The sequence below is a fragment of the Oncorhynchus nerka genome, linkage group LG27, assembly GCF_034236695.1.
Source record: "Oncorhynchus nerka isolate Pitt River linkage group LG27, Oner_Uvic_2.0, whole genome shotgun sequence".
NCBI classification, from domain to species: Eukaryota; Metazoa; Chordata; class Actinopteri; order Salmoniformes; family Salmonidae; genus Oncorhynchus; species Oncorhynchus nerka.
In genome coordinates, this window is record NC_088422.1 from 17998024 (window position 1) to 18022404 (window position 24381).

Genomic DNA, 24381 nt, shown 5'->3' on the forward strand with positions numbered 1-24381 from the left:
GGACTAAGCATGCACCCCTGAGGGGCACCCCTGAGGGGACCCCTAGTGTTTGATACACGTGCAATATTAAAGCCTTATGCAGGCAATTTACTTTCAATATAAAACACCATTGTACACAGAACATGGAGATAGGAGAGTGCCCTTCATTTGCCAACTCATTTGCTCCTTCCAGCAGCTTTCTACTGCACCAATGTCAACCTTGGCATTTATAGAAAGTAGAAACATAATCCATGTATGTTGGTCCAGATCCAACGACAACAGAAATACACAGAATTACCATTAAAAGGAGGGGAAAAAGTCAGTGTCAAAAGTTTATTACCAAGTCTTTATTTTCAGTTTTGTCTTATGTTCAAAATGGTAAATGGCATTAGAAAACAAAAAACACCTCCACCAAGGGATGTGTGAATAAAAAGGTAACACAAATGTGAAAAACGCCAATTATGTGTATCATGCTTTAGAAAAATCTGGTTTATTTTTTATGTGACTGCAGTTAGTAAACCAGGTTCAATCAAATAACCACATGCTACTGTGTCAATGCCATCTAGGAGAGTGAGAGAAAGGTAAGCCTAAATGCAACACAAAAAGAAAATAAGTTTCACCTCCTTCATTTGTATATTCAGTTTTACTGACCAATATTGTCTCCACTAGGCTAGTGGTTATGGCTATTGTCAACACACATCTCAGTTGTCAACCTCCTGCTTATCCAATGGGTCAATTGTAGTGTTGTAATGCTGAGGGAACACTAAAACATTTAATATAATATGGAGACATAGAAGTCACGTGGTATTACTAATCACTCTCTTTATTTACCACTTTATATGCACTGCATATACAATTAATCTGGTTACTGCCCTTGGATATTATCATTCCAGAATTAACCTCAGAAGAGGATAATCTCAAGTCTGAGTTCAAATTGGTAGGAAATACTTTGTGATTTTTTTGCTCTTCGAGTCTGGACTGGCCCAACTTCTTCGAGTCAGGATTTAAGTCAGACCCTGCGTTTCATTGATTTGAAGACAAAAACTGTTCAACATTGTTTACATTTTTTTTTTCAATTGGAAACTCTCAAAGTGGATGCCTCTTATGTGATGCCGTACAATCAACACTATAGATTTTTCCTTCACTGAAATTTAGCTGAAATTATACCTAGGAATTGTAGCGATTTCGATCTGAGAATTTTGTCCAATATAATACTGTACACTAAGTAAGGTTTGGGTGAGGGGCATGTGTGGGGAGTACATATTAAGATTCTCTCAAAGGAGTTACAAAAAAACTATTAAAAACAATTTGACAAAGCAATATGCCACACATAGTGACATAAAAAGAACATTAGAAAAAGGCAATACAAACACTTTGTAAAGAATAACAAAACGGGTTATATTAGTTACAATAATTGCTCAGTATGACTTATGATTATCTATTGATCTAAACTATCTATGAAGAGGAGTGACAATCCGGGACACATACATTCATGCTATGCTTTAAACAGAATTGTTAAAAGATTGGATCACAGCACCCCGGAGGATTCTTAGTAAGAGGGGGAAGTATTTAGATGTTGAGGAGAGACATGCATTATTACAGTAACACTTGCAACTCTTAGAAAAAAAGGTGCTATCTAGAACCTAAAATGGTTCTTCAGCTGTCCCATAGGAGAACACCTTGAATATCCATTTTTGGTTCCAGGTAGAACCCTATTGGGTTCCACGTAGAACCCTTTCCCCATAGAGTTCTACATTGAACACAAAATAGTTCTACCTAGAACTAAAAATGGTTCTACCTGGAACCAAAAAGGGTTCTCCTATGGGGACAGCCAAAGAACCCTTTTGGAACCATTTTTTCTATGGGTGTGGTTCACCGTTTCAGGACATACAGGAAAGTTAGCTTGCTGACTTGAATCTCCTTTGTCAAATGTTAGATGAAGATTCAGTTGAGATGGGGATTAAAATGTGATTTTGTTGTTGTTGTTTTAGTTTTTTGTCTGTCGTAGTTTGTGGAGCATTACTGTGCAAGTGTTACTGAAAACACAACTTCCATAGTCAAACTGTGGTTATTATGTTAATGAAATTTAGTCCATAAATTGCTTGATATGCATGTTAGTTAGACGTGATGCTTTTTGTCACAGACAATTTTTTTCATTTTTTGAAACTTCAAAAGCATTCCCTGGCCAAATAGAGCATAAACGCTCCAACCATTATTTCTTCACACACTCAATTTGTGGAGGACAAAACAAACGAGGATGATGTAACTCATCCAGGCCTTGTCTCTGTCACAATTTCAACCATGGTGTTGTGTTATTACGAGGAATAACTCTTGTTTCAGCTTACAAAATATATTTAGGTCATTGCAGTATGAAAATTAGTTTTTACAATATTCATAGTTTGTAAGAATTCAAAAATGAGCACAGTTTTGGTAAGGTAATGAGCTCATGCTAGTTCATGCGAATTAATTCCCGACATGTATTGGTGTTATTGGTGTTGTTGTCATTATTTTTCTTTGGTGGTTAAGTTGGTTTTGTGCACAGGGCTAAGTCCTAGCATTCCCTCTTCACTGCTGGCCCTTGAAGCAGTAGACACCAAAGAGCTTTTGCTTCTTGTCAGGGAATCCCACAAAGCGCACGGCTGCCTCTGTTGGGCTGCAGTTCCTGCGGGGTCTGGAGATGGGGTAGCGGACGCTGCCGTCAGCCAGCCAGCCAGAGTCGCAGCGGTCATAACCGTTCAGCTTCCAGGCAGCGTACATCTGGGCCACATTGGCGATCTCAGCCCCGTCATCCTGGCACGCCTGAACAGCCTCTGTGAACGTCAGCTTGTCGGGTTGCACCAGCCAGTAGAGATGACCTGAGGTCAGCCAAAAGTCAACAGAGGATTTGGGTTGGGGGTATTCTGCCTCACTTTACAAAAAGGTCTATTAGCTAGGTTGATGAACTCTGCCCTACTGCAATGTATGTCCATCTATTTCTGCTACTTGAATAATTGTGTCTCAATGATACATAACACACTGCATTTTTAATGATCAATAGGAAAACAACCACACAAAGGAAACACCAACTCACCCTTGAGGCCAGAGGTGAAGCAGAAGACATCATAGTGGCTCTTGGACTTTTCACGCTGGCCGTAGTTCCTCAGGCCCGCCCTGGCGTTGGCACCTCCACAGGGCCCTCTAGGTTTGGTGACGGGGTACTGCACGGACCCGTCATTCAGCCAGCCGGCATTGCACCAGTCCATGCCACTCCTCCAGGCCTCGTAGAGCTGGTCAAAGGAGGCCACCACAGAGTCCTGGTCCAAGCAAGCTTGCTCGGCATCGTGGAAGTTGAGGTTGTATCGGCCCAGGCGTGGAGAGTAAGGGAACACCACACCTGGGAATGAGAAAGGAGTTGGGGTTAAGTGAAAATGCTCTCGAAGCCGGTGTTTGGAGGATATATTGACAAGGGGGTTGTTTCGTTGAGGGCCCGGCAAACTGTGACAATATATTCTCCCAAAAACTGGCTTCGAGGGCATTATCACGTTTATACAACAGGTTAATAACATATTCAAATAATTATTGATGAAAAAAATATTTTGATTAATTTATTTTTGTTCTTAATCTATGGACGTGACCCAGTCGTTCTAAATGTTCCATTGTCATGATGGCTGTTATCCCTTGCTTGCCAGCTAGCCAATTTCGGCTAACACAGTCATGACAAACAGTGCAGCCAGAAAACCAGCAAAGTAGCTGCATTTGTGTTTGTTAAGCTGTTTTCTAGTGATTTTTTGGGGGATGTATCCATAACAATGAGCTAATGATGCACAATATCGCCTGGCATAGAACATTTGCTTTCTCGCCGGAAGCGCTAGCCAACTACACAGCAAACACAATCACTTCAAACTGAAACTGAAATGACAGCAAACTAGCTGCGTTTCGTATTTTCATATTGACAATTCTTTGTTTATATCCATAAAAATAATGCTGATTCATGATTTCGACTGGCTGAATAAAGCTGCCAGCCTGTCTGTCTCATCCGGATTTTAGGATTGAAACAACGTTGCAAATTTTGGAGAGAGACAGACAGTAAGGTTTATACAAATCTCCGCTGTTGAAAACCAAATGCTAGTCTAAAAGAAATGGGAGATCATGTCTAAATGCCTTTTAGAGTGGAGATTAACTTCATAAATTGCCTGGCTGGTCTGATGAAACAGTAGATTGCGCAGTCAGATGGAACAGTAAATAGGCATTTTAATGTCACAGTTTTAGCCGGGCGGTAACTTGACGAATAGACACTGGTTGGAACGCGGTTTTAACCAATCAGCATCCAGGATTAGACCCCCCATTGTATAATATAAGATTAATTGTTCTCTTTTAACAAGGTGGAAAATATGTTTTTATCCTTTTTATGACATGTACTATTTTGAATGTATCTTTTAATGTAATCACTACAGTGGACAGAAACCCAGTGCATAGTTACCCATGCTTTATACAGTCGAAGTCGGAAGTTTTACATACACCAAATACATTTTGGCCAAATAAATTTAAACTCAGTTTTTTACAATTCATGATATTTAATCCCAGTAAAAATTCCCTGTTTTAGGTCAGTTAGGTCAGTTAACACCTTATTTTACGAATGTGAAATAATAGTAGAGTGTCAGAATAATAGTAGAGAGAATTATTTATTTCAGCTTTTTTTTCTTTCATCACATTCCCAATGGGTCAGAAGTTTACATACACTCAATTACTATTTGGTAGCATTGCCTTTAAATGGTTTAACTTGGGTCAAACGTTTCGGGTAGCCTTCCACAAGCTTCCCACAATAAGTTGGGTGAATTTTGGTCCATTCCTCAAGACAGAGCTGGTGTAACTGAGTCACGTTTGTAGGCCTCCTTGCTCGGACACGCTTTTTCAGTTCTGCCCACAAATCTCTATAGGATTGAGGTCAGGGCTTTGTGATGGCCACTCTAATACCTTAACTTTGTTGTCCTTAAGCCATTTTGTCACAACCTTGGAAGTATGCTTGGGGTCATTGTCCACTTGGAAGACCCATTTGCGACCAAGCTTTAACTTCCTGACTGATGTCTTGAGATGTTGCTTCTATATATCCACATAATTTACCTTGCCATCTATTTTGTGAAGTGCAGCAAAGCACCCCCAAAACATGATGCTGCCACCCCCGTGCTTCACGATTAGGATGGTGTTCTTCAGCTTGCAATCCTCCCCCTTTTTCCTCCAAACATAAAGATATTATGGCCAAAGAGTTCCATTTTTTTTCATCAGACCAGAGGTAATTTCTCTAAAAAGTACAATCTTTTTCCCCATGTCCAGTTGCAAACCGTAGTCTGGCTTTTTTATGGTGGTTTTGAAGCAGTGGCTTCTTCCTTGCCGAGCGGCCTTTCTGGTTATGTCGATATAGGACTAATTTTACTGTGGATACAGATACTTTTGTACTGTTTCCTCCAGCATCATCACAAGGTCCTTTGCTGTTGTTTTGGGATTGATTCGCTATTTTCGCAACAAAGTACGTTCATCTCTAGGAGACAGAACGTGTCCCCTTCCTGAGCGGTATGAAGGCTGTATGAAGGTCCCATGGTGTTTATACTTGCGTACTATTGTTTGTACAGATTCATTTGTACCGTCAGGCATTTGGAAATTGCTCCCAAGGATGAACCAGACTTGTGGAGGTCTCCAATTTTTTTCTGAGGTCTTGGCGGATTTCTTTTGATTTTCCCATGATGTCAAGCAAAGATGCGCTGAGTTTGAAAGTAGGCCTTGAAGTACAGCCTCAGGTGCACCTCCAATTGACTCAAATTTAGTTGATTAGCCTATCAGAATTTTCTAAAGCTATGACATCATTTTCTTGAATTTTCCAAGCTGTTTAAAGGCACAGTCATCTTAGTGTGTGTAAACTTCTGACCCACTGGAATTGTGATACAGTGAAATAAGTTAAATAATCTGTCTGTAAACAATTGCTGGAACAATTACTCACGTCATGCACAAAGTAGATGTCCTAACCGACTTGCCAAAACTATAGTTTGTTAACAAGAAATTTGTGGAGTGGTTGAAAAACGAGTTTTAATGACTCCAACCTAAGTGTATATAAACTTCCGACTTCAACTGTACATACAGTAGATAGAAATATACAGTAAACATACAGATACACATAAAACATCATTACATACTGAGGTGAGGAATATGATTCTAAAGCTGACCATTATTCATTTTAAACCAGTGGCACCGTGTTTGTAATTCCAGTTTCAGGAAGTGTATGGAACAAAGGATTTTGGATTTATGTTTAACACACTCCTCCTACTGTTGGTTTACAGACCCAGACATCCAGTGGGATGAAGAATGTGTGTGGTCCTGGGTCTAGACCGGACCAGTCATGAGGGAATGGGGGTTTCTGACATACGATCTGATAGTATATGTTAGTGAGTGTAAGCCATTACTCTTCTTGGTCGTTCGGCTCCTGGTGAGTGTTAAAAGAGCAGCCGTCTCCAGAGAGACAGAGAATCTCCAGACTTCGCTAACTATCTAACTTCGTGGCTGTCTGCCGCTCAGCAGGGAAGGGAGATTCATCTCACGCAAGCTAGGTGTGATCTCTGCTCTTTTACCAAACAAGCTGTTCATGTTTTAATTAGGCTGCAACTGCCAAGCTACAGATGCATGACCTTGATTTGATCTCCCTGTGGCTTGAGATATTTCCTGCAATGCAGGAAATCTAAAACGTGTAGTGTATTTGAGGTATAAAAGGCCTCTGAAGTTTGTAATTTCTTCTTTGAAATTTCAGACTTGATATACCCTTACGAAAAATGTGTCAACTCCTACAAAAATGTCTATTAATTATAATCCACATAATAATTCACATTTCCTGTTGCTGCAGGATTATTTTCCTGCTGTAGCAAACTGGCTCACATTAAGATCTATGTATGTAAGTATGTATGTAAGTATGTTAGGCCAAAACAACCTGAATGCACTATAATACAAAGTACAAATGGAACTTCTGGTGTCAATCATTGGGTGGTTCAGTTATGTAATTAACAGCTGTAAAACTGCACCTTGAGTGTGATGGTTTTGTAATGGAAGTAATTCCTTTGACTCAGACTTTGCTGGTCCACTCCTCTATTGTCCTGTTAAATATTTCATTTGTCCGGCCTCCACCCAAATGTAATCCCTTATAAATGTGAAAATCTTGAGGGGAAGGTGGTTATCATCAGGCTTTAGTGATTGTTGACATGTTCTTGGAGAGCACAGAATTTGACCTCAACATCACTTCTTCAGCCTTCATTAATGTTCTTTGTGTCAGAGATGTAAGAGGAAGAGAGACATTCCACTCCCTCATTTTATCTGGTTCATGTACAGTCAATGAACTAAGTAGACCAGACCCAGATCTGTAGTTACATCTGTTACAAAACCCTGCATCCCATCGTAGCCTAAGTACCCGAGTGCTGGATTGTCATATGTGCACAGCCGCAAACAGAATAACATTTTGATTTGATTACCGGTACTTTGAAGAAAAATCACAACCAACATTAAGGCTTTTTATTGGACTATTTTGTTCCAATGTTAACAATGGCTAGTTGTACCAGCATGTTTTCATTATGGCTAGCGAACTAGCTTCTCTCTGTTAAAGATCCCTTTTCTTACCCAAGACCCAAATCTGCTCAGGCGTTCTTGGCGGTCTTGGCCCAAATAGGAACGAGGACCATATAATAGTATTGAATGCATTTAGGCTGACTCACTTTTACCGATAGATAATTTGCCATGTGGTTGTATTTGTGCCACATATTAAAAGGAAGAACAGGACTCACTTCATCATTATACAAATGGTATAAGTAATGAGGATGTCTGGATATATGTGGAGAGGTATTAGTTCAGTTGGAAAATGTGTTTTAGTTTACTGCAGTGTTAGACTGCGTGAATGTATTCAGCACAAGATCTGAATAAATGAACGAAAGATGTCAGCTCTTTCGTCTTTTGTCTCTCTGCAAAGAAATCAATAATGTGGTGGTGAGGTGTTGAAAATAAGGGAACAGCCAGTCCGTGAAAGAGATTTATTGGCTCTGGTCTTTAAACCATTCATTTCCACCAGACAGTAGTTCATGGGTAGGACTAGGGCGGCTTAAGAGCGTTGGGTCAGTAACCGAAAGGTCGCTGGTTCAAATCCCAGAGCCGACTAGGTAAAAATATATATATGCCGATGTGCCCTTGCGCAAGGCACTTAACACTAATTGCTCCTGTAAGTCACTCTTGATAAGAGTGTCTGCTAAAATGCTAAATACTTTTTTCCCCTGCAGGTCAGGCTACTTGGTCTTGAAAAACTCCTCTCTATTTACGGGGTAAAGTATAACCACAACATAGAGACAAAGAAGACAAGATAAAATGGTGGGGGGTGATGAGGAAATGTGGGATGATGTGATGAGATGATGCCCATCGCAGAGCCGGAGGCAGAAGTAAAGAGACAAGGATTTACCATCGCTGTAGCCTACACTACCTTGCACCTCCAAGGTAACCTCATGGATGACATCATCAATGCCATCAATGACCTCACAACGGAACTTTCCCACATCATCTAGGGACACGTCGCTAAGGACCAGCGAGGCGTCGTCATCGTCGGCTTCCTGCAGGTGGACGCGACCCTGGAAGCTGTCGTAGCTCTTTTTGTGGAAGCCCATGGACACTAGCACATCCTCCTCCAGAGACTCGTCTGCAGACAGCTTGGTCCACTTGATTCTCATGCCCACGCTGCCGAAGGACATCCCATGCTGGCGGTGGAGCCGGCATGGTAGAGTGACGTTGGAGCCACGGCTGGCAAACACCCGGTTCTGATCACCTAGTTCAGTCTCTGTGAAAGACAAGAGAAGATGTAGAGTGTGTTAAGATTCAAGAAGGCATCAGGACAACAGGGTAGAATACTGAACAATGTATTAATTACTGGTGTCAGTTCAAAAAGGACCGCTTCCAAAAAGCAGACTGACATGTCTGGTAATGTTTTGAGAGAGTAATGGGTTTATGCATATGTATTAATGATTGACGTTCGAGGACATTCAAGTGTACCAGAATAAAGATGGCCCACAAGAATTGTGGCTTTGCATGTGGGTGGCAAGCAAAAACGTATTAAAGGATCTCTGAAAAATGCACCTCTCTACATTGCCTATAAACCACTTTTTAAAACCCATAATGACTGTGGCTTGGAGTTGAACAATGTTAATATAGCTATGGGAACTTCAGACTGTTTGTCTCAAAACCTCTTTCCCATTGTGGCATGGCTCTGTCCCTTGCTATAATTTGCAGAGCAATTTTCCATGTTCCTGGCACTAGTGGTTGAGTACGGGAATGGGGGGCAGTTTAAATGGACTTTACTGTATAAGCTGTACAGTGTCTTGTGGTAGGGGTGTACCAGCGTGAAACTGACTGTCACCAAAGATTCCTTAGCACAATCTGGGTCTTGCAGTAGGTAACATATTGCTTGTTACACAATTGGGTCACACTACATACTGTAGGCTTATTATTTGAATAATTTATGGTGTCTGTGTGTTATAAAACATATGCACAGAAACACACACACACACACACACACACACACACACACACACACACACACACACACACACACACACACACACACACACACACACACACACACACACACACACACACACACACACACACACACACACACACACACACACCTTTCTGTTGGATCCAGTAAGCTCTATCATCAAAGTGGGCCTCTAGTCCTGATTAGATTCCACTTTGGGGCACCAGCCAGTCTCCCGCCTCTGGAGTAAATCACCAGCCACTGGCTTTCACCAAACTGTATACCACCTGCTGCTCTGGCTTTCACCAAACTGTATTCCACCTGCTGCTCTGGATCTCACCAAACTGTATACCACCTGCTGCTCTGGCTTTCACCAAACTGTATTCCACCTGCTGCTCTGGCTTTCACCAAACTGTATACCACCTGCTGCTCTGGCTTTCACCAAACTGTATAACACCACCAGCTCTGGCTTTCACCAAACTGTATACCACCACCAGCTCTGGCTTTCACCAAACTGTATAACACCACCAGCTCTGGCTTTCACCAAACTGTATACCACCTGCTGCTCTGGCTTTCACCAAACTGTATACCACCTGCTGCTCTGGCTTTCACCAAACTGTATAACACCACCAGCTCTGGCTTTCACCAAACTGTATACCACCACCAGCTCTGGCTTTCACCAAACTGTATTCCACCTGCTGCTCTGGCTTTCACCAAACTGTATAACACCACCAGCTCTGGCTTTCACCAAACTGTATACCACCACCAGCTCTGGCTTTCACCAAACTGTATTCCACCTGCTGCTCTGGCTTTCACCAAACTGTATAACACCACCAGCTCTGGCTTTCATCAAACTGTATACCACCTGCTGCTCTGGCTTTCACCAAACTGTATAACACCACCAGCCCTGGCTTTCACCAAACTGTATACCAACTGCTGCTCTGGATTTCACCAAACTGTATACCACCTGCTGCTCTAGCTTTCACCAAACTGTATAACACCACCAGCTCTGGCTTTCACCAAACTGTATACCACCTGCTGCTCTGGCTTTCACCAAACTGTATACCACCTGCTGCTCTAGCTTTCACCAAACTGTATAACACCACCAGCTCTGGCTTTCACCAAACTGTATACCACCTGCTGCTCTGGCTTTCACCAAACTGTATACCACCTGCTGCTCTGGCTTTCACCAAACTGTATACCACCTGCTGCTCTAGCTTTCACCAAACTGTATTCCACCTGCTGCTCTGGCTTTCACCAAACTGTATACCACCTGCTGCTCTAGCTTTCACCAAACTGTATAACACCACCAGCTCTGGCTTTCACCAAACTGTATACCACCTGCTGCTCTAGCTTTCACCAAACTGTATACAACCTGCTGCTCTGGCTTTCACCAAACTGTATTCCACCTGCTGCTCTGGCTTTCACCAAACTGTATACCACCTGCTGCTCTAGCTTTCACCAAACTGTATAACACCACCAGCTCTGGCTTTCACCAAACTGTATACCACCTGCTGCTCTAGGTTCACCAAACTGTATAAAACCACCAGCTCTTGCTTTCACCAAACTGTATACAACCTGCTGCTCTGGCTTTCACCAAACTGTATACCACCTGCTGCTCTGGCTTTCACCAAACTGTATAACACCACCAGCTCTGGCTTTCACCAAACTGTATACCACCACCAGCTCTGGCTTTCACCAAACTGTATAACACCACCAGCTCTGGCTTTCACCAAACTGTATACCACCACCAGCTCTGGCTTTCACCAAACTGTATAACACCACCAGCTCTGGCTTTCACCAAACTGTATACCACCTGCTGCTCTGGCTTTCACCAAACTGTATACCACCTGCTGCTCTGGCTTTCACCAAACTGTATAATACCACCAGCTCTGGCTTTCACCAAACTGTATACCACCTGCTGTTCTGGCTTTCACCAAAATGTATACCACCTGCTGCTCTGGCTTTCACCAAACTGTATTCCACCACCAGCTATGGCAGTTACCAAACTGTATACCACAGCCAGCTCTGGCAGTTACCAAACTGTATACCACTGCCAGCTCTGGCTTTCACCAAACTGTATAACACCACCAGCTCTGGCAGTTACCAAACTGTATACCACGGCCAGCTCTGGCAGTTGTCAAACTGTATACCACCGCTAGCTCTGGCAGTTACCAAACTGTATACCACCTGCTGCTCTGGCAGTTACCAAACTGTATACCACCTGCTGCTCTGGCAGTTATCAAACTGTATACCACCTGCTGCTCTGGCAGTTACCAAACTGTATACCACCTGCTGCTCTGGCAGTTATCAAACTGTATACCACCGCCAGCTCTGGCTTTACCAAACTGTATAACACCACCAGCTCTGGCAGTTACCAAACTGTATACAACCTGCTGCTCTGGCAGTTACCAAACTGTATACCACCGCCAGCTCTGGCAGTTACCAAACTGTATACCGCTGGCAGTGGTATACAGCGTCACCTGAGTGGGTTGATTCACTGATGTAGTCATCCTGTCTGGGTTGGCGCCCCCCCTCCCTTGGGTTGTGCCATGGCGGAGATCTTTGTGGGCTATACTCAGCCTTGTCTCAGGATGGTAAGTTGGTGGTTGAAGATATCCCTCTAGTGGTGTGGGGGCTGTGCTTTGGCAAAGTGGGTGGGGTTATATCCTTCCTGTTTGGCCCTGTCCGGGGGTGTCCTCGGATGGGGCCACAGTGTCTCCTGACTCCTCCTGTCTCAGCCTCCAGTATTTATGCTGCAGGAATTTATGTGTCGGGGGGCTAGGGTCAGTTTGTTATATCTGGAGTACTTCTCCTGTCCTATTCGGTGTCCTGTGTGAATCTAAGTGTGCGTTCTCTAATTCTCTCCTTCTCTCTTTCTTTCTCTCTCTCGGTGGACCTTAGGACCATGCCCCAGGACTACCTGACATGATGACTCCTTGCTGTCCCCAGTCCACCTGGCCGTGCTGCTGCTCCAGTTTCAACTGTTCAGCCTTATTATTATTGGACCATGCTGGTCATTTATGAACATTTGAACATCTTGGCCATGTTCTGTTATAATCGCCACCCAGCACAGCCAGAAGAGGACTGGCCACCCCACATAGCCTGGTTCCTCTCTAGGTTTCTTCCTAGGTTTTGGCCTTTCTAGGGAGTTTTTCCTAGCCACCGTGCTTCTACACCTGCATTGCTTGCTGTTTGGGGTTTTAGGCTGGGTTTCTGTACAGCACTTTGAGATATCAGCTGATGTACGAAGGGCTATATAAATACATTTGATTTGATTTGATATACCACCGCCAGATCTGGCTTTCACCAAACTGTATACCACTGCCAGCTCTGGCAGTTATCAAACTGTATACCACCGCCAGCTCTGGCAGTTACCAAACTGTATACCACCTGCTGCTCTGGCTTTCACCAAACTGTATACCACAGCCAGCTCTGGCAGTTACCAAACTGTATACCACCGCCAGCTCTGGCAGTTACCAAACTGTATACCACCGCCAGCTCTGGCAGTTATCAAATGCTAGTTTATTACTCATTAACCCCCGAGAGTAAATGTTTATCTTTCATCCGGCCCAGTTGACTTATGTAAAAAAAAAGTTGGGCATCCCACCAGGGCAGGAACCAAAGTCTTCCATTCATCAGTTTACAGAAAAAGGTGACAACTATTCCCTCCTTCCCTCCCTTCTTCCCGGCCTCCCTCCTAATAAGGCTACCCTTCAGTTCAGAGAGTTAGGTGCTATTAGTCACGCCACCTTTCAGTTCAGAGGGGTAGGTGCTATTAGACATGCCACCCTTCAATTCAGATAGGTAGGTGCAATTAGTCATGCTACCCTTCAGTTCAGAGAAGTAGGTGCTATTAGTCACTCCATGTGAGTTCCCACAATCTCCCTGACCTCTGTTAAGTCTTCATGAGAGTGGTGCTTTGTGGGGATTCCACCTAGTGGTTGCCTACACACATGTCTCTAAGCCCATGCCAAAACATGATGGATGCACTTGGTCCATGACCCCCTCACCACTGGTGTTGCCCCAATCAATAAAGCCTTGGCAAGATTCCCAGGAAATACAGCACCCTGGGCCAGTCAGAGCAGTCAATGGTCACCACACATCAGCCTCTTCTTAAATACACTCGCTAGCCAAAGATAGAGTTGAAGTCTGAAGTTTACATACATTAGTCAAATACATTTAAACTCTGTTTTTCAAAGTTTCTGACTTATAATCCTAATAAACTTTCCCTGACTTACGTCAGTTAGGATCAACACTTTATTTTAAGAATGTGAAATGTCAGAATAATAGTAGAGAATTATTTATTTCAGCTTTTACTTCTTTCATCACATTCCCAGTGGGTCAGAAGTTTACATACACTCAAATAGTATTTGGTATCATTGCCTTTAAATTGTTTAACTTGGGTAAAATGTTTCAGGTAGCCTTCCACAAGCTTCCCACAATAAGTTGGGTGAATTTTGGCCCATTCCTCCTGACAGAGCTGGTGTAACCGAGTAAGGATGCTAGGCCTCCTTGCTCGCACATGCTTTATCAGTTCTGCCCACAAATTTTCTATGGGATTGAGGTCAGGGCTTTGTGATAGCCACTCCAATACCTTGACTTTGTTGTCCTTAAGCCATTTCGCCACAACTTTAGAAGTATGCTTGGGGTCATTGTCCATTTGGAAGACCCATTTGAGACCAAGCTTTAACTTCCTGACTTTTCCTTTCTCATGACGCCATCTATTTTGTGAAGTGCACCAGTCCCTCCTGCAGCAAAGAACCCCCACAACATGATGCTGCCACCCCCGTGCTTCACGGTTGGGAGGGTGTTCTTCAGATTGCAATCCTCAGTTCTACAGTTCTATTTTTGTTTCATCAGACCAGAGGACATTTCTTCAAAAACTATGATCTTCATCACCATGTGCAGTTGCAAACTGTAGTCTGGCTTTTTTATGGCTGTTTTGGAGCAGTGGCTTCTTCCTTGCTGAGTGGCCTTTCAGGTTATGTCGATATAGGACTCGTTTTACTGTGGATATAGATACTTTTGTACCGGTTTCCTCCAGCATCTTCACAAGGTCCTTTGCTGCTGTTCTGGGATTGGTTTGCACTTTTCGCACCAAAGTATGTTCATCTCTAGGAGACAGAACGCGTCTCCTTCCTGAGCGGTATGACAGCTGCGTGGTCCCATGGTGTTTATTCTTGTGTATTATTGTTTGGACAGATGAACATGGTACCTTCAGGCATTTGGAAATTGCTCCCAAGGATGAACTAGACCTTGACTGATTTATTTTGATTTCCCCATGATGTCAAGCAAAGAGGCACTGAGTTTGAAGTTAGGCCTTGAAATACATCCACAGGTACACCTCCAATTGACTCAAATGATGTCAATTAGCCTATCGGAAGCTTCTAAACACATGACATCATTTTCTGGAATTTTCCAAGCTGTTTAAAGGCACAGTCAACTTAGTGTATGTAAACATCTAACCCTCTGAAATTGTGATAAAGGGTAAGTAAAATAATCTGTTTGTAAACAATTATTGGAAAAATGACTCGTGTCATGTATTTTGATTTATTCCACATTTTGTTGTGTTACGGCCTGAATTCAAAATATATTAAATATATTTTTTCTTAACCATCTGAACACCCCATAATGACAAAGTGAAAACATGTTTTTAGACATTTTTGCAAATGTATTGAAAAGGAAATACAGAAATATCTCATTTACATCCCTGAGTCAATACTTTGTCAAAGCACCTTTGGCGGCGATTACAGCTTGGGTATGTCTGTATCAGTTTTGTACATCTGGATTTGGGGATTTCCTCCCATTATTCCTCGCAGCTTTTCTCAAGCTCTGTTAAATTAGATGGGGGAGATTTTCAGTGGGATTCAAGTCAGCTTTGGCTGGGCCACTCAAGGACTTTCACATTCTTGTTCTGAAGCCTTCCAGCGTTGCTTTGGCTGTATTCTTGGGGTCATTGTCCTGTTGGAACATAAATCTTTGCCCAAGTCTCAGGTCGTTGGCACTCTGAATCAAGTTCTCATCAAGGATTTGCCTGTATTTGGCTCCATTAATTGTTCCTTCTATCCTTACCAGCCTCCCAGTCCCTGCTCCTTAAAAGCATCCCCATATCATGATGTTGCCACCACCATGCTTTACGGTACTGATGGTGTTAGGCGGGTGATGAGATGTGTCTGGTTTACTCCAGACATAGTGCTTTTCATTCAGGCCAAAGTGCCTTCCTTCTGGCCTCTCTCCCATAAAGCCCAGATTGGTGAAGTGCTGTAGAGACGGTTGTTCTTATGGCAGGTTCTTCCATCTCAGCCAAGGAACCCCCTCTTTTGCCCTCAGAACAGCCTCAATTTGTCGGGGCATGGACTACAAGGTATCAAAAGCGTTACACAGGGATGCTGGCCCATGTTGACTTCAATACTTCCCACAGTTATGTCAAGTTGTCTGGATGTCCTTTGGGTGGTGGACCATTTTTGATACACACTGGAAACTGTTGTGTGAAAAACCCAGCAGCGTTGCAGTTCTTTACACAAACCGGTGTGCCTGGCACCCACTGCCATACCTCGTTCAATGGAACTTAAATATTGTTTCTTGCCCGTTCACCCCCTGAATGGCACACATACACAATGTCTCGACTGGCTCAAAGCTTAAACATCCCTCTAACCTGCCTCCTCCCCTTTATCTACACTGATTGAAGTGGATTTAACAAGTGACATCAATAAGGGATCATAGCTTTCACCTGGATTCACCTGGGTAATCTATGTCATGGTGTCCTTATGGTTTTGTACGCTTGGTGTATATATATTTTTAAACAGGACAAATCTGTTGGCACATGCCCCTGTGCCCCCTATGGGTATCACACCTCTGCTGACATTGCTTGTTCTGATATTGCTGTAGTGGAGGATGCTGAGGGGAGGACAGCTGATGATAATGGCTGGAATGGAGCAAATTGAATGACATCAGACAGATGGAAACCATGCAAACCATGTGTTTGATGTATTAGCTACCATTCCACTTAGTTCTCCACAATTAAGGTGCCACAAACATTAACATTCCACCAACCTCGTTCTGATAGGTCTTAATTTCTTGTTCTTTTTGGATTAACTTTTGGATTAGGTGTGTATTGTTATTGTATCGCTAGATATTGCTGCATTGTTGCTATAACATCTGCCAAACTGTATACACGACCAATAAACTTTGATTTGATGCAAAGCAGACTTTTCACATCCCTTTCCCTTTCAGCAGAATATGTCTGGAGAAATAATCGGCAGCATTTGGTAAAAACTAAATCCCTTTTTGAGTGATAGATCAAATTATGTCAGTACTAACTGGTGTCCCCAGTGGCATCCTAGCCACTATCCCTTCCTCCCTCTCCTTCTGTGCCTGACTATCTCCTGGTGCCTCTTTAATTTGCTCTAAATCTCTCTACATCTGTCTCTTCCTCTATTTTTCTTCCTCTTTTGTATCTCTCTTGGGTTCTGTTCCACATCTGTCTGGCGAAGGCTCACTCAGAGAGTCATACAACCGCGGGCTTCTTGAGCCATACCAAAGCCATGACTTGAAAACGGTTCTACTGGCTCTTCAACGGGAAAATACTTTTCAACATGGATGCAAGAATCACTACCAGGCACTCCAGGTTAACTGCCTCCCGGTTCAGTCATCTCCCCACCCCCACCCCTCTTCCTCCACCCCTGTTTCCCACCTCAACCCAATTCTTCTATGCACACAGAGCACATAGTCGACGCGTGGCTGGATTTACTAGCACGGCCTATACATGATCAGTTGCAAGCTATCCTGTAGACTGATTTAATGATTAGTAGTGGGGCTGCCTTACACATTTAATCTTCCCCTATAGCCCTAAATCCAACCACTCTTTCCTTCACCCCTCCCCTCATTACCCACCAAACGCACGCCAAAGAGTTTATCCCACTTCTGCTATAGAATGACACAATGGCTCCTCATCAAAAGCACCAGGCGTGCATGACCCCAGCGTCCCTGTGGACCACCTTCGACACCTGGTAGTGTCCATGCCCCGTCGAATTGAGGCTGTTCTGAGGGGAAAAGCGGGTGCAACTCAATATCAGGAACGTGTTCCTAATATTTTGTACACTCAGTGTTTATCAAGCCTTAGCTTATTTACACATGGCTATTTGTTTGGGGTCAAGGGTTCCCCCTAATTGGGGTGGCAGGTAGCCAAGCAGTTAAGAGCGTTGGGCAAGTAACGGAAAGGTTGCTTGTTCAAATCCCTGAGCCGACTAGGTGAAAAATCTGTCAACGTGCCCTTGAGCAAAGCACATAACCCTTATTGCTCCTTTAAGTCGCTTTTGATAAGAGCATCTGCTCAATGACTAAAATGTCAATGTAACATATACAAACATTTCATGAAAGCATTACCAACCATTTCCCCCTCCACTTATTTATTAATCGAAATCTGTCTGTGGGAGGTGGCAGAGCTACAGCACCTTTTGGTCTTCTCCAAAAAACATCTGAATTGTACAAATTAATATGGCCCCTCGATGGAAAGACGAGACTCACACGAATATGATGGTGTTCTCTGTTTTTCTCTCCGACACCCATCTTTCTTTCCATGTATGAATCTGTTATTCAAATCAAATTGTATTTATCACTTGCACCGAATACAACTGGTGTAGACTTTATAGTGAAATTCTTGCTTACCAACTTTTCCATGCTGAGTAAGAGGAATAAAATAGGAATAAAATAAAATACACAAGAATGGAGCTACATACAAGTACAAAAAACAGATCAATGTGAAGAGGTATGAGGTACTTGAGGTAGATACAGTTGAAGTCGGAAGTTTACATACACTTAGGTTGGAGTCATTAAAACTGGTATTTCAACCACTCCAAAAATGTCTTGTTAACAAACTATTGTTTTGGCAAGTCGGTTAGGACATCTACTTTGTGCATAACACAAGTAATTTTTCCAACAATTGTTTACAGACAGATTTTTTCACTTATAATTTACAAATCCAGTGGGTCCAAAACATTACTGCTCTAGAGGAGATCTGCATGGAGGAATGGGCCAAAATACCAGCGACAGTGTGTGAAAACCTTGTAAAGACTTACAGAACACGTTTGACCTCTGTCATTGCCAACAAAGGATGTATAACAAAGTATTGAGATAAACTTTTGTTATTGACCAAATACTTATTTCCACCATAATTTGCAAATAAATTCATAAAAAATCCTACAATGTGATTTTTTTCTCATTTTGTCTGTCATAGTTGTAGTGTACCTATGATGAAAATTACAGGCCTCTCTCATCTCTCAAATAGAGGAAGAGACAGATGTAGAGAGATTTAGAGCAAATTAAAGAGGCACCAACCTTCCCATGACCCGGATGACGCTGGGCCAATTGTACGTCACCTTATGGGCCACTCGGTCAAGGCCAGCTGCTACACAGACCGGGATCAAACCAGGATCTGTAGTGATGCCTCAAGCACTGCAGTGCCTTAGACCTCTGCGCCACTCGGGAGGCTACTTTCTCATATAGTCCACGATTAGCTCTTTGGTCTTACTGACGTTGAGGGAGACGTTGTTGTCCTGGCACCACACCGCTAAATCTCTGACCTCCTCTCTGTAGGCTGACTAATCGCCATCGATGATCAGGCCTATCAACATTGTGTTATCAGCAAACTTGATGATGGTGTTGGAGTCGTGTGTGACCACACAGTTGTTGGTGAACAAGGAGTACAGTAGGGGACTAAGCACACACCCTGAGGGGCTGCCGTGTGAGGGTTGTTGCAGTAGGATGGTATCAGGTGAGCCAAAGCTAGAGATTTCCTTTGCACTGGAAGTAGCACACCAGTTGATATTTATTTTAAAAAACACACTTATTCTCCTTTCGATTTCCCTAAATCCACCGACCGATCCTGCCACTGGATGGAGAATCCACTGAGTACTACTTGCATAGCTTCATCATCCAGCCACTTTTCAGCAGTAAGACATATAATATAGCAGCTTTCAAGTCTCTATGACAGAAGACTCTTGTTGAAGTTGAAATCAAGGATTAGTAACTGGCAATCTGATGTCCAGAAGTGCTTCGCAGTCATATGTGGTAATAGTATGAACTGTACAAAAAAAGTTAAGATAAACATGATAAATGTCACTATATTGGAACTCGTAAGACGTCGTCCTTCTCTGTCTGCTCCATCTTCAGTGTGTTTCTACGGGGCTAACAGCAGTAAGGCCAAATTCAATGCTTCATCAAATAGGTTTTTCTCATTTATTTTTTGTACCTATAGGGGTCCAAAAATGTTAAATGAAATAGTTCAATGATCTGGGTATGACCATCAACATGTTAGCTTAGTAGAAACCCAGCTCCGGGCCCTTAGAACTAAGGGTTTTGAGTGTGGGGGTTGAATGAAAAAGAGGAAAGAGAATAAGTAAATGACCACATGTGCATGACAATAAAAAGTACCGTGGTAGCCATGACCTACTGCCATTTTATGATCATATACAATTCTCTCTCACTCCGTAAAATGTTATAGTACTGAGTGATTGAAAACAGCTGTATCTGAGAGAGTAATAAATTGACAGTAACATCATAATGGTCCAACGTTGCCATGTGACATACATGTTTAGAGTCTACAGGCACTTCATAATGTTATCCTAACCTAGTGTTCATTAACTTAGTTTTACTGTGGTCTTTGAGACATTGAAGGAGCAACAGTATGTATACAGAGAGTATGTTACACAGCTGTAAATACATGTGTGTCATTCAGTGTAAAACCACACCCACCCCGACCAGCTAGACATGCTATCCTTTACAACATCCTGCAGCTCTGCAGCTATGCTCCTGAGTCAACAGGGAGATCTAGTTAACAGGCAGCTGTGACCAAGGTACACGCCTACACACACACCCCCGCACGTGCCCAAAAAACGTGCACTCACTCTCATATACACGGACACAGGTGTGTACGAACACATGCACACACATACACACCTCAACTCTCTTAAACACACACATACTCTGGGAATGGTACTATGATGTCACCATGACTTCTTGGCTGTTGCCATCGCCTTATAAATCAGACCTGTCTTAAAGTAATTGTTCAGTGAAAAGCTCCCGTTTAAAAGTTAATATTCTCTAAACTCATACCCAAATAATGTTGTTGTCTCATCCTATACAGGTATTTGTGGCCAAAGCATAAATAAAACATTTATTAAAAACCAGCTCAAACTTGTATCTCAAATAGACCATTTAAAAAATGCTTGATATTTCCTCATAGAGAATGATGTCTCCTGCCTCATTGGCTGAGATGGCCAATCAGCGGTCTACTCGCAATAATATTTTTAATGACCGGTATATGTCCACACCATTCTTTTGTTGGGGTTGTCCCGTATCATTACAACACAGAAAATCTGCTTTTTAAAATAGTTCATTATACTTTTGGGAAAGGAAACATTTTCACTCATATTTTTATTCATTATAGGTCATATTTCATAGAAATGTGGAAAAACTGGACAGTTACTTTAAACTTTCACATCAAACTTCACTTGCTGTACCACCATCACAGCCCCCTCCTGACACAGCACCAACCCCCTCCCAAACAAGCCCGAGCCCAAGCCCCTTCCCAGGCACGAACTATGTCAAAGCCACAACCTCACCCCCAACCCTGTATAAGTCCCATCCCAGGCCCAGTTCCAACCAAACCCTACTTAAGTCCAATCCCCAGTCCTGTCCAATGCCCAGCCGTGTCCAAGCCCCAGCCCTATCCAAACCCCAGCCATGTCCAATCCCCAGTCCTGTCCAAGCCCCAGCCCTGTCCAAGCCCCAGCTCTGTCCAATCCCCAGTCCTGTCCAATCCCCAGCTCTGTCCAAGCCCCAGGTCTGTCCAATCCCCAGCCCTGTCCAAGCCCCAGCCCTGTCCAAGCCCCAGCCCTATCCAAACCCCAGCCCTGTCTAATCCCCAGTCCTGTCTAAGCACCAGCCCCCCAAAATCTCCAGAGTTAACAGACCATTACCTCAGTGGGAAAGGGAGAGTCATTTGGCTAGAGTTCAGCTCTATATGTTTTACTGTGGCTTTTAATCTTAACCCTGTGCATGTACCACTAAGGATTCCCACAGGCTCAGATGCCTGGGTGAGTCAATGGAGCAGGCAATGCCCCTGGCATAACTGTACTTTAAGGCTTTTTTCCCATAGTGTTAGAATAAAGATCTACTGTATAGATTTGGACTGGGTGCCGGCCAGAGCCAAGGTTATGACATCATGGGGCTACACACACACACACACACACACACACACACACACACACACACACACACACACACACACACACACACACACACACACACACACACACACACACACACATTTCTGACATCATCAGCCCACATGAGTAGAACAAACTTTTGCACAGACAGGACAGCATCTCATCTACAGATTCTGAGAAAGTGCATTTTTCCTACGTGGCCGTGTTTCTCTGTCTGCCGTGCTACTGCTCAAATCCCCTGAGTCAGCCTGACAGATTGAAGGAATTACATTTCATACTACTCTTAACCTTGTCCATTGAGACTCTGGTTTGAGCTAGACCAATGTGTTTCTAGTGGTATTTGACTATTGCATTTGACAGTAAGATATCCCACAGTATTTGATTTAAGCTACAGGTGCTATTTCAAATAATACTTAAGGATGTAGCTGGAGCAGGTGCAGTCTGAAAAAGTGCTGTTCCAATTTCCCCGTTCTCACTCCCTCCTAATAGGAATGCAGTGTGGGAAAGAAAAGAACAAGTGGTCTGATTGTAGACATAAAAAGCACGTAGCTGCAGTTTATCAGAACACAATTTTGACAAATTCTGACCTATAAGTCCATTTTTAAAATGCATATTGCCGAACTTTGTAAACGGCTCAAAATCAAGCTAGACTTCCTCTATAGAAACAGGACATGTTTGTCCTCTACAAATAGAAGACAAATTGTGCAAGCTACTTTTATATCTGTTATGGATTATGGGGATATTATTTACATTCATGCTACAGCATCAACACTTAAATCGCTGGATGCTACTTATCATATCGCACTTAGGTTTATTACGGGTGCTAGCTACAGAACTCACCACTGTGTTTAATATCAAAATGTGGGTTGGACTTCGCTGTCCATGAGACGAGAACAACATGCCCTCGTGTTTGTCTATAAAGCACTTCTGAATAAGCTACCTTCTTATTTATCATCACTCATCAATATTAGAATTAGAATTCCTAAAACCAGGTCTCAAACATGGATTACACTTGAGGCCCATGCGATTTCCACAGAGTTGGGTATGGCTGCCTTTTCCTGTTACGCTCCTTGCCTATGGAATAGCCTACAAACTAAACTTAAACTTGAGACTCTTGTCCCCCTTGCTCATTTTAAACATTTATTGGAGCATTTTTATTTTTGTATTGCTTGCAACTGCTTCGGGTAATGCAAGTTCTTGTGCTGTTAGTAGAATAACCTGTTAGTAGAATAACCTGTTAGTAGAATAACCTGTTAGGGGAATAACCTGTTAGTAGAATAACCTGTTAGTAGAATAACCTGTTAGTAGAATAACCTAAGTGTAAATGTAATCTGTTAGTAGAATAACCTAAGTGTAAATGTAATCTGTTAGTAGAATAACCTAAGTGTAAATGTAATCTGTTGCTGTATTTTTTGTGTGTTATCTGTGATCGTTTTGTTTGTAATGTTTAGTTTTTTTTATTCATTGTACCTAAACTGTATGTGTAAACATGTATACGCAGGGCCCAGCTGTAAAAGAGACCTTGGCCTCAGTCTTTGTTCCTTGTTGAAATAAAGGTATACTAATAATAATATTTTGAACTACAATGGAAACAGTGACTAATTTTCAGAGTAAAAAGGAGGGTTTGGTCCACATTTAATAGTTTTGTCCAAATATGCAGTGTAAAACTAGTAGATTGTGACGTGTGGACAGTGAGCCCTTGTGAGTGACAGGCTGATTTATGCTCAGCCAGTGGCCAGCATGGTGAGTCAGACTGAGTATGAGAGCCCAGAGAGGCTTCTATTACCAACCACTACAATTACGCTGCTGTTATAAGTCTATGGTACCACTTTACTGAGGCCCCATAGCACACACACATGTTCAGACACTACATACACACCCCTGCACCCACACCCACACACCCACACACACACACACACACACACACACACACACACACACACACACACACACACACACACACACACACACACACACACACATAATCTTACCTGCTGTGTAGGCTGGTGGAGAAGCAGGGCTGTTGGTCTCGCTGTACACACTGCTGGCCAGGGTCAGGGAAAGAAAAACGGTGCAAAGCATGGTGATCATTTTCTCTTTCTTTTTTTTCACACCAAGGGGCCTCTTCACTGGAAATGCAAAAATAAAAATCACACTAATTAGCAAGGTAACAAAGGAATCAGAATCAAAAGCTCTTTGTTTGTTTTCTTTATTTTCTTTATTTTCTTTCTTTTATGAGATGTGCCAGTAACCCTGGAACAGCAGCCACCGGTGGTGCTACTGGACAGTTTGGACTCCTCAGATATGTGGTCTCTTTTATTGTAGCCCAGCATGGCTGAGACCACTCCCCCTCCCCATCGCTCTGGCTCGACATAGCTCTGTATAGGCTTCACTCAGTCACGTCATTTATGAACAGCTCTCCTCAACCTCCCCACAACGTTATGTTCCTTCACTTGGCCTCTCAGAGGGGCAGAAGAGAACACTAAATTGCCCTCAAATTGTACCCTTTGTTGATATGACACCTGCAGGACTTAGTCCACTGAATAAAGAAACACCTCCAGGACATAGTCCACTGAACAAAGAAATACCTCCAGTACTTAGTGGACTGAACAAAGAAACACCCCAGGACTTAGTCCACTGAACAAAGAA

The 24381-nt window shown here is 42.8% G+C and overlaps 1 protein-coding gene across 2 annotated transcripts; it reads right to left on the minus strand.

The window, feature by feature from the left end:
* Positions 1 to 304: 304 nt before the first annotated feature.
* Positions 305 to 24021, minus strand: LOC115119892 (hyaluronan and proteoglycan link protein 1-like). 2 transcript variants are annotated; one of them, XM_065011421.1, is made up of 4 exons: positions 23724 to 24021; positions 8456 to 8806; positions 3050 to 3352; positions 305 to 2834 (listed from the first exon to the last, which is right to left on the minus strand). In XM_065011421.1, exons 1-4 carry the CDS (start codon positions 23821 to 23823, stop codon positions 2545 to 2547), a joined length of 1044 nt encoding a protein of 347 aa, XP_064867493.1. In that variant the 5' UTR covers positions 23824 to 24021; the 3' UTR covers positions 305 to 2544. The 2 variants fall into 2 exon arrangements, with proteins under 2 accessions (XP_064867493.1, XP_064867492.1); XM_065011420.1 differs by having other exon boundaries at positions 8435 to 8806.
* Between the last annotated feature and the right edge of the window lie 360 nt (positions 24022 to 24381).